The sequence below is a fragment of the Malania oleifera genome, chromosome 9 (assembly GCF_029873635.1).
Source record: "Malania oleifera isolate guangnan ecotype guangnan chromosome 9, ASM2987363v1, whole genome shotgun sequence".
NCBI lineage: Eukaryota > Viridiplantae > Streptophyta > Magnoliopsida > Santalales > Ximeniaceae > Malania > Malania oleifera.
In genome coordinates this window covers 4371082-4382298 of record NC_080425.1, presented here as the reverse complement: position 1 = coordinate 4382298, position 11217 = coordinate 4371082, and the positions used below count along the sequence as shown (strand labels likewise).

Here is an 11217-nt window from a genome sequence, read left to right as displayed (position 1 = left end):
AAAGGGTGATAAAACAAAGCATATCTTTCTACAATTCTTCTATACATATAATCTTCAAAAGAATGGTGATATAGATGTTCAACAGATTCGATCAAATGATAATCTAGCATATTTGTTCACTAAAGTTTTGTCTACTACAACATTCAAGAAATTGGTTCATCTCATCGGAATGAAAAATCTTAAAGATCTTAACAGAAGGAGTTAATATATGAGTAACATCCAATGGAGAGTATTATGAAAAATATGAAGGGTTGTCACCCCTTCATATTCCACCACCATTTATTGCCCTATAAAAGGTCCCTCTCTCTCTCTCTCTCTCTCTCTCTCTCACACACACACACACACACACACACACACACATTTTAGAATGTATAGAAAAATACTTGAAGAGAATAGACATATAAAAAGAATAAGAAAAGATAAGAGATAAAAGAAAACATAGATATTTTGTGTAAGATCGGTTCTAAATCATCTTGTAATTTCTCATAAGATAGTAAATTTTTTTATCTTATCCGCCCATAAAATGGGAATAGGCAAACCACGTAAATTTTTATTTCATTTCTATTTATTTTCCTACAAATTTTATAATAAATTTATTTTTTTTAATCATTTAAAAGTAAATGTATTACGCAAGATGCAAGGAAAAAGGGGGATTGTAGAGACTCTAAATTTTATTTTCAAAATTTTCATTTTTTTTTTTTTGACAAATTTTAAATTAACTAGCAATATCTAGATTCTCAGCCTCCTACTCCTCCAGGGATATGAAGAACCTTCTGCCCCCTAAGTTGAAGAAATCCATATCCATGTGAATACTCTTTTCTTGTTTCTGCAAAAGGGTCCCTGTTCTGCCCTGTCTTCTTCCTCTGCCCACTTAAAGCTTGGATTCTCTCCAGAACCACCCACTTTCGGTGTCAAGGCCTTGCCCTCATGTTCAATTTTGTCTTATTCTGAAGATTCTCCTACTGGGTACGCTCTGTTTGTTGACATCTGAGTTGGGATGATTTTCTGATTATAACCATTGAACTTATCATCACTGGGGTTTGTTAAATTTGTGTGGATTATGGGTATCTGTTCTATGCCTAATTAATGGATTGTATTCTGAAATCTCTGCTTCTTTGCATATGTTCTTGGATTCTAATTTCTACCACCTGTTATGAATTATGATTCACTCTTTTTGAATGAGAACTTGGGTTGAATTGATTTCGCATCAATTAGCTTAATCTCTGCAGAAACTTTTTTTTTTGTTATTTTTTGGGGTTGGAGTAGTAGAGCTGTTCATTGATCTGAAATGATAACTGCGTATTTCAGTGTCGTGCTGACTCTTGCTGTATGACTGCACACTGTCCCGAGATAAAAGAAATGAGAGAAAACATGGATGATATTGATGGGGATGTTGAGGGTTCAGATTCATTTTTCGATGACTTGTTGAAGAACACCCGCACATGTACTCACACTCACACCTGCAACCCTCCTGGCCCTGAGTCGGTGCACACGCACACCTGCTTCCACACGCACACACAAGTTTTTGCATCCGAAGAAGATGACTTGCCGAACAATAAATATCATAAAGGCCATTCCATTACAAAGCCAAGAAGGCCTTCAGGAAATAGAGAAGCTGTTCGAAAGTATAGGGAGAAGAAGAAGGCTCAAACAGCTTATTTGGAAGAGGAAGTAAAGAAATTGCGCCTTTTGAATCAGCAGTTGGTTAGGAAACTGCAGGGGCAAGCAATTCTCGAAGCCGAGGTTTTGAGGTTGAGAAGCCTTCTGCTAGACCTTCGAGGAAAGATCAACAATGAGTTGGGTGTTTTCGCTTCTCAAAAGCAGTGTTGTTCCACTACTAGTTTCAAGGAAGGCGATTGTGGGTTTCAGTCTACTGGTGTTGCTGTTGGCTTCCAATGTGATACTGATCCACCATGCTTCGATTGAAATGTAGGGCCATTGTCGCAAACAGGTATAGAAGGAAGTGGAAAATTGATGCTTTCTTCTTGAGAAGGCAACTGTCATCCTGCAATAGACTGCTGGGCAAACTCAAATAACACGACAAGAGCTGAGGGGCATCCTCTGGCTATTGAAACTTTGGTTTCAGCTGCATCTCATGCTGAGTAACTTGAGGAAAGATCTCGTCTGTAAGCTTCTCAGATCAGTACTTCCTGTAATTATACTAGAGTTCAAAAGACTAACTGTGTTCCATGTATATAGTGGGGATTTATACTTTTACGTAGATCCTGTAAGGTCAAGCACTGCTGTAAAAAACTAAATGCACAAATATATGTTACAACATGAGTTTTTGCACAACTCTATACTCCACTGTGGAATGTCTAAAGTTTTTAACATAGATTATACAATAACAGACAATGTGAAACCCAACATGTGTTAAAGTTATATGCCATTTAGTTGTTGGTGGGTGTGTGTATCCATATAATAATAGAATGGGCTTCTGTGCTCCTTGAGCCTTTATTTTTTTGTATTGCATGGATGGATTTGTGAATTGTGATAGGACAGCAAAACAAGAATGCCTTCAAGGAAAATTTGTGGGTTTATGGTTGTATGAAATATCAGACAGATTATTGTTTATAATTATTACAGGATGCTTTTGGATGAGGACTAGGACTCATTTACATGTAATATGCATTTCTGCTTTTCATATTAAAGTCAAATGAGTCATAACTATTCCAATGGCAGTTCAAAGCTAGTTATGATTCTGATATTTATGGTGAAGGATATGATCTGATTTTTATTGTTTTTATGTTGGGCTCTAGTCTAGAGAAAGTACAATTGCACAAGAAGAGGAAGAAGAGAAAATGGTCTATAAAACCATCTTTCCAACAACCAAACTGATATCAGGTGGTTGGTGCAGTTTTGACATAAATTATAACACTAGGCTGATAAAGCAGAACCTCATGGATCAATAATAAAGAGAACTTTTTTATGAGGAAAAGTGTTGGGCAACAAAGACAAAGCATGGTTCTGAAGTTAGCATGACTTGGATTGGGATATTAAAGACAATTGGAAGACCAGAAAGATTAATGTCAGAGTAAGCTCGTGTGATGTTTAGGAGTTTCCTGTAAATGGTAAGGTGGATTCATTTAGTTTATTTGATACTAGAATGGAAAAACAGATTCTGGTAAGGATAGAATTTTATAAGATCAAATCGTGTATAGTCTCTAACAAGTGTATTGTCAATGGCCTATACATTCCCTTAAAGAAACATACTAGAAATTATTAACAGGAAGATGTTTATTTCATCTTGGGAAAGATACAATATTGTATCTTTTAATCACTATGTATTGTCTTTTTTGGTGCAAACTTGTGCATGTGTTTTTAAACCATTCAGAATTTATTTGTCCATAACACCAAATAATGCTTCATTGGAATGGTAGGCATTGACCACTCTTGATTTGGATGAGAAATTTTACATGGGCATGGAATATATTGCCATCTTTCAACAGAAAATGGGCTTCTCTAAAAATGTAAAATGAGTTTCATATTGCAGACCCTCAATGGTAGGGTTGTTCTACAAGTTGATGTTTGTGGTATTGACTACTTCAGCAATATGGTCCAAAGGATAACCACATTGCTACCAAGTGAATGTTGGATTGCTACCTTTTTCTCCCAAACTAACCTCTAGTTTTCTTTTTGTTTATGGAAAGAATAATGTGGGAATGGAATAAAAGTTGTATAGTGAGATAATAATTTACAAAAAAGGCACTCATGCAAAAGTTTGTGTTATTCCATTTATTAAGGAATGGGAGAGAAATGGACATTCTATGGTGAAATTTGGGAATAGTCATTCATTGTCTTTACATGTTACGGATCAATAAAATTCTTTCTATTGTAATTTGCTTTATGATTATAACCCTTTTTCTTTTGTAAGCTATTAAATTCCTAGTCTTTAAGATCTCATTTTTAATAAGTTATGGTTGACAATTGCATTGTGTTTTTCTTGTTTATGCCATGATGTTTTAGTTACACTGCAACACATATATGGCTGCAGATAATCAGTCATCTCCTTGTCATCATTGTTATAGCTGGTGGCTTTTTGCTATTAATAAGTCAAATTACTGTAGGAATCTTATGCCGCTGCATGAATCTTTTTCTGTCATTCCACTTGGTCTGAACTTCTGAAGACCAGCTTGTTTGGGCTACCTTAGAGCTTCTTTACCCATGTATATATTGTCTTATCCCCCCTTGTCGCTTCAACCAGCATGCTCTTCTTGCTAATGTTTTTGTCTTCCAGCTGTGACTCACAATTCATCATTGTGCTTTCAATCCTTCATTCATAAATGGATTTCACTAAAGATTTTACAAGCCTCCCCAAATCTATTAGCAGTTGCAAATTTTTAATTTCCTTGGATATTCTCCAATGATAATTCCATGTGCTTTTCTGCGGTCATGGTTGTTTAGTTTTGTTCAATCCACTATCTCATTCTCCAAGAATTGTTTTGCTTGTATCCTAGCTGCAAACCTACGAAGTCCAGGTTTATTCAGAGCTGCATGGCTTTGATGAATGAACGTTGTTGGATTTGCCGTCATTGCGTGCTGTTGCCAAGGGACACCAAAGTATTGGACATTATTGTTGCTTTGAATGAAGACTTGGAGCCAATAAGCATGACAAAAGTATATGATAAATGATTTTAAAATATTAGATTTTATTATAAGAAGATAGTGATAATAATTCCACATGTGGTGTATTTAATGTCTTAAATCTTTTCACATATAGTTAGTCCCAAGGACGGGTAGAGTATGATGGTTAAGTAGCTGACAGTTAGCTTAAAACTTGTTAGATTTCTATGATATGAATCCTATTGTTATTAAGATGGTGATGATGTGGTTGAGAATCCTTGGCCTCTTCTCTTCATGATGAACAATTGCATTTGCTCATGGAAAATAAGCTGATGGAAGTCATGTTTTCCCTGCTTTACAGCCTCTATACTTTAGTTCATTGCAGAAGCTATTAATATTACGAGTTTCCTAATTACCGGAAAAAAAATATTATGAGTTTCCTGTTTCTTTCCTCCCTTCGCCACCCCCCCCCCCCCCCTCCTCTCCTGGTTGCCCCACAAATTTGAATACACAACTGCTACCTTCTACTAGAATCAGATTCTTGGAAAATTAGGAAGGAAGCCTATTCCATTACTATCAGGGTGAATTTATGGTTTGTGTGATAATAACATGCCTTTCTCCATATTGAACTGCTTCAGCCATGATAATATAATGGAAACAATAATATTCACGAGGACCATTGCAATATGATTTGGTGTTCCCCTTGTTTTCAAGTGTGGAAATTGGAAACAGAGCTACTCCTACTTATCACTACTTGACATATCATGGGTGATTCTCGAAAACTTTGGTCGTCATCTCTCAAGTTAGAAAGTCTAAATCGAACTAAGCAATTCTGATGTCATGTTTCTTACAAACACAAGTTCCAGGGATCGACGCAATTGAAAGGAGCATAATCTCCTCAGATGACCTGATCTGCAGAAACTTCCTCTGGGCAATAGAGCTAGAGGTTCAAAGCTGACAACATGAAGAAGCTTCTTTGAATAATCTCCTCAGATGACCTGATCTGCAGAAACTTCCTCTGGGCAATAGAGCTAGAGGTTCAAAGCTGACAACATGAAGAAGCTTCTTCGAATAATCTCCTCAGATGACCCGATCTGCAGAAACTTCCTCTGGGCAATAGAGCTAGAGGTTCAAAGCTGACAACATGAAGAAGCTTCTTCTATAGTGATTTAGTCAAGTTCATCGCTGACAAATGGAGGATTGGTGATGGAAAATGTTGGCTTTTTGATAATGTCCCTGTCATTGACGAATATCATGACTGCCTGTCAATATATAAATCAGATAAATTTGTAGCTTTAGTAATCAGTCAAACGTGGTTCTCCCATCTCATTTCATGCCATCTGATTGCTCATCTTATGTGTAATTAGATAGCTTATTGAAGGCAAGAAAGGAAAGGAAAATAAAAGGATGGAAAGGAAGGGGGAAGGGTGAAGTGGGAAGAAATGTTTTCAGGGCTTGTTCAGTAGTAAAATGGGGTTTTATTTTTATTTTATATAGAATTACAAAATTTTCATCTTATATTTTAATTTTTTAACATTTGAAGAAGAAAGTTAAAAAAAAAAAAAAAAAAATGATAAAATGATGTTTTCCCAACTTTCATACACAAATGTTGAAAATTTGAGAATAACATCTTTGTTCATTTATACGGGGGGTTTTTGCTTAAATGTTTTGTTTGGTTTATTGGGAAAGGATTTTTTGGCTATATACTTCACTAGTTTTGAATGAGTAAAGATGTCTTAACTTTGTGGAGATGTATTGACTATATTTTTATACGAGTAAAGATGCATCAACTGTGTGGAGAAGTGAGGTTTTTGCGGTGTTGGGAAATTCTAATGGCACCAAATGCTCGTCTTTATGAGTAAAAGGATGACTTGTTTCTCGTTGTGGGATGATAGGATTCATTATATGGCGCGATTTGGTCTTTTGCAGCTATTTGTTTTAAAAGAGTGCTTTTCGGTTCTATGCAATAGTATTTTGACTGTTTTTTTTTCACTTCATGGGACGATCTCTTATTCTCCTTTTTGTACGTTATTTCTTCTTCAAGGAAATCTCTTCCTTTTTTCAAGTAACTATGTAAAAGAATTATTTTCTACAGCTAATTTAAAATTACTAGTTCTTAATGGAAAGAGAGAAAATTGTACAAGATGAAAATACACAAAATTTGTAAGAACATAAGGAAGCTGTCTAGTAGAACTCAGGTCACAATATTATTAATGAGACACTGTAATTTTTTATACCCCTGATTACAAGAGCTCAGGAGCAAGAACAGCAGAAACTAAATTCAAAGGGCATGCAAGCATAATCAGATTATTATGTACTATTTGTTGAAGCTTCAACATACGCAACACACAAACATTTCTAATTTGAAGCATGTGATGGAATCCAAACAAGATTATCTGTTGGAAAGAAATGGCAAACAGGAGAGGTCCCTGGCTGGATACCAAGCATCCGAAATGATGTGTGATCGCGATCCCAGTGAGAGGTATCCATGTGGCAAACCGCAATGGCTTCCGCTCTTTCCCCATTCTCACCGCCTACTAAAACCTCAAATAGCTTATTCTTACTTTCTTGGCAATGGCAATAGAAAACTGCATATGGGTAAGGCATTGTGTGGCATGCTACCATTTTAGGAGCTGAGAGCTGTTTGGGCAGTTCCAAAATGGTGTAGTTCTGTAGACCAGCAGTGGATTTTGAGAGATGCTTGGAGGTTAGAACCTTGAATTGGGTGTCCAATCCGAAGATGCCCTGTGTGAAATCAAGCATAGACTCCAAAGAGGTAGCACAGAACCTAGTCTCTCCTTTAATGGGTTCAAGCTCACAGAGCCTCAGTGTGTATTCCATGGCTTTGGCTTGTGGGGAGCCTCGAGGGAATGAGAAGAACTCAAGGAGGTTTGGGAGATGGGATGATGAGAAGGGAATGGAATCAGCTTCCTCTCTGGGAAGAAGATGAGGAGAAGTAGAAGGGTCTTTGCTTGGGAGGTATATGGGTATCATCTTCCCTACCTTAAGATCTCCTATGGTGAAGAAGATGTTCTGAGATGGATCCATGTGATCCATACGGGATGATGGATGGGCATGGACATGCTGCGTGTACGGTATTTGATGATTGTTGTCATGCTGCTCCCCGTAAATCTGGTGGTCACCCTGGCCATGATAGAAAGCTAGATTTTAAGAATTATGTAAGGCAAGGTATTATCTAAACTGGAAAGAGGTTCTTTAGAGTTGAAATGAAAATCGTGAAAAAGTTTATGTTAAAGATTAGAACCTTGTCATCAACTAGATGTAATCATCTTCATTTCCCAAAAAAACAGATGTAATCATCATTCTATCATGAATTTTATCATTACAAAAGTCCATTCATGGGGGTACAAAATCAGAAAAGAGATCAGAAATAGTTGATGACAGACCAGCACAGTTTGAGGAATTGTTAGAGATTACCGTTAGAAAAACACCGAAAAGGATGATAGACCAAGAGGCAAATCTGAAGTCCATCTCTTCTCTTCTTGGGACTCTTGTCTAAACTTCTCTTCTGCTTCTGGAGCCAAAGGAACAAGTATATCAGATGAGTCAATTAGGAACTTATTAAGATAATTATTGAAGAGATATTTTAATGTCGAAATATATGTTTTATCAGCTGGCTCAGTGTGGGAAGCAGGATGGTTTATATTTAATTTGCATGTTGCAGTTTCATGTTTACCCTCGCCCTCTGTTTATTTCAATGAGTTGGGTGAGTCTGCACTGGCTGCTTCCCTTCCCACTTATAATGTCTACAAATGTTGTCAAAGTTTGCAGAACTCTTTAGTGTTTAATATACCTTATTTTTAAAATAAAAGTTCCATGTTCCAAGCTATAAAACATATTTTAAAAATTAAGAATAATGTTTTTTTGGGTAGGGGTTGGGTGGGGGGCTCTATGGTCTGGGAGGTTGACCATAGACAATTACACAGGGCTTGCATCAAAATGATGACATATAACACGTATAATTTGCCCCCAACATATTAATTTTTTTCTAAACTACGTTGTCAGCAAGTACGTATCATATCCTGCTATATTTATTACTAAAACAAATTAACTATTGCTGTGAGCTCATGCAAGTTGATTGCATTCATAATTGAGACCAAAGTGGATAGCCAACATATAATATTATTTTAAAGGGTAGAACAATCTTCACCAATTCCACAGAGAGAGAGAGAGAGAGAGAGAGAGAGAGAAAGAGAGAGATTTTCTCTTGGTGAATGAATAAGCATTTTATTACATATTGGCCAGAAAGGAAACTTGGGTAATGCAGAGAAACAGCACCCACCCTCTACCATCCTTGAAGCAGAACCAAAACAAAGGTCATAAGTTACTATGATACAATGCGGAAACAACCGACTCCACCCAGAATCGAACCCTTACATCATCTGCAGTATTTGTGACTTCCTCACAGTGAGATAGCATCTATGGATAACCCACCAAAAGACATGTGTGGCCATTTAGGATTCTACATGCACACATGTTGTGTGATATGTACCTGCCCTAAAGTCCAACCGTTGTTAGTGCCATGAAGTCAAAATGTCCTAACCATTCTTCACTAGAAACCAAATGGTGCACTTACATCAGCAACCATCAGACACCCCAAAGCTATGTGTGATGCCCTGCTTAGTGGACCTCCAGATATAGTGATCCTATGGCCATAAACCCAAATGCCTTAAGAGTGAAAACCCAAATTGATTTTGCAATACCGTGCTTGCAATGAGCAGAAAAACTTTTACGGCAATGGTATATTATTAGACTGGATAGTTAGACTTTATAGAGAGATTATCCTAGATTGTGACTCTATTCTTGAGTAGATTTTGTGTTAACATCCTGAATAGCGCAGATATTAAGTCAAGGAATCTGAGCAAGGCATTTTTTAATTTTGCACTCCTTTAAGAAAGGTACAAGGCATTCAGTAAAAAGGGAAGATAAGGATGCCATGCACCAATAAGAAGGAAACATAAAATCACAAATAGATATTCATGTATTAGGAAAATTTTGAATGTGTAACCCACAAAGCTGACTTCTCGAGAGATCCAATTTGGCTGTCTAGTGGGAATAGAATTTTTGCTGTTCTTTGATGTTAAAAAAATATGGATGGCTAGTCCTTGCCACACGTGCAGGAGGATTCAGGTCTCACCTAACATTTGCTTTGGATTCTCTATTCTTTATTCAACTCCCCTGGATTCAGAAATTTTTTCCAAGTACAACCCCCCTTTATGACTATGGCTCTATTCGTCCCATATGAGTTTTGAGTATATTTAAGTTTTGACACTTTCTAAGACCTTAGTCAGCAGGAGGAATAATCTCTGCTGGATTCTTTGGAATTTTTGGTGTCTATCAGAGTTCTGTTTTTTCTTGGAGTTGCCATCCACATATGACATGGATTTTATCAAGCCAGTTCATGTTTTATTTGCTTTGAGCTTATCTAAGTTTTGATTCATTTTAAGTTGATAAGAGGTCTATATTAATTGGTACCAAACAGGTTCAATCTTCTTAAGAACACTCCTCTGCCAGGACCTTTCATTTTGAGATTGAACAGCTGACTCCCACTATGAAAGTACTCCTGATAAAAAAAAAAAAAAAACCAATCTAATTTTTCTATTTACTGAGATTGGTAAGAAGGTGAAAGAATGGAAAACATTTTACTTTTTGTTTTGTTTATTAATTGGTAACAAACAAATGGAAGTGGGGGTGGACACAGCTTTAAATCTTTTTAAGAACAATTCACACCCATAAGCTTCCATTTAAGGATTGAACATCTCACATTCTCACTTCCAACGCCTAACACACAAAATACATGATATGACTAGTGCCCTCTCAAGTCTAACAGACAGAAAAGTCCCAACACTCGAGTGCTTGACATAGCATTTGAGGAGGTGATTGAGCACTGTTTAAGTCCAATCTTACTTTCTTAACTTTGGTGTGATAAATCTTACCTTTTGAAATTTTGATAGATAAAGCTAGTGCCTTTACTTTGAAAAATTTAAGGCAAAAACTACTTAACCAGTTGCTTTCAAGCGCAAAAGTTGCATAGGTCTTCTGTTGAATTTTTCATGGTACATTAATATTGGCAGGCATATTGGCATAGCTACAGGGACAAACTTGTAGTGGTGGAGCCCTTAGCCCATATTTTCTCACCAAAATTTTTAATACAATGAATAAATAGTTCATGAGAGGAAGGAGAGGAAAATAAATTCATTCAAAATACAATGCATTCCATACCATTGGAGCACACGGATTGCAGAAATTCAAATTTGAAACTCCTTTTTTTCTTAGGACTAATACATTAGTTAATGTTAGAATTGCAAACATGTCTTAGACAATTAGTGGAAAAGTCTAAATATACTATAGAAACAAATGCATGTGAAGAAGAAAGTGAAGCTAGACTATTTTGATAAATGAACTGATAATTTTGACATTATACTTTTCATGCTGATAAAAAAATGTATATATTTCACAAAATAATCATAATTCACTGACATGTATAAAACTAGTGTTTTTTTTAAATATATATATATATATATGTATTTGTGTAATATATATTAAAATATTTATAGGATATCTGTTCAATTAACTATGATTATTGAAATTTTCAAACTAAATTATAGAGAACTATGAAAAAACTAAATAGAA

The 11217-nt window shown here is 36.1% G+C and overlaps 1 protein-coding gene and 1 pseudogene across 4 annotated transcripts; one reads left to right on the top strand and one right to left on the bottom strand.

Moving 5' to 3' along the window:
- The first annotated feature begins 758 nt into the window (after positions 1 to 758).
- Positions 759 to 2295, top strand: LOC131164757 (basic leucine zipper 23-like; annotated as a pseudogene).
- Positions 2296 to 6748: 4453 nt separating this feature from the next.
- LOC131164359 (BURP domain-containing protein BNM2A) lies at positions 6749 to 8988 on the bottom strand. 4 transcript variants are annotated; one of them, XM_058121486.1, is made up of 3 exons: positions 8867 to 8988; positions 8002 to 8098; positions 6749 to 7707 (listed from the first exon to the last, which is right to left on the bottom strand). In XM_058121486.1, exons 2-3 carry the CDS (start codon positions 8053 to 8055, stop codon positions 6922 to 6924), a joined length of 840 nt encoding a protein of 279 aa, XP_057977469.1. In that variant the 5' UTR covers positions 8056 to 8098; positions 8867 to 8988; the 3' UTR covers positions 6749 to 6921. The 4 variants fall into 4 exon arrangements, with proteins under 4 accessions (XP_057977469.1, XP_057977471.1, XP_057977472.1 ...); XM_058121488.1 differs by having other exon boundaries at positions 8819 to 8880; XM_058121489.1 differs by lacking the exon at positions 8867 to 8988 and adding an exon at positions 8735 to 8818.
- Positions 8989 to 11217: the final 2229 nt, after the last annotated feature.

Excerpts from the sequence above, each read along its gene's own strand:
- LOC131164359 (XM_058121486.1), bottom strand. The coding sequence starts at position 8,055 with ATGGACTTCAGATTTGCCTCTTGGTCTATCATCCTTTTCGGTGTTTTT. Across the intron at positions 7,708-8,001 it reads TTTTCGGTGTTTTTCTAACG|GGTGACCACCAGATTTACGG; the intron begins GTAATCTCTAAC and ends TATCATGGCCAG.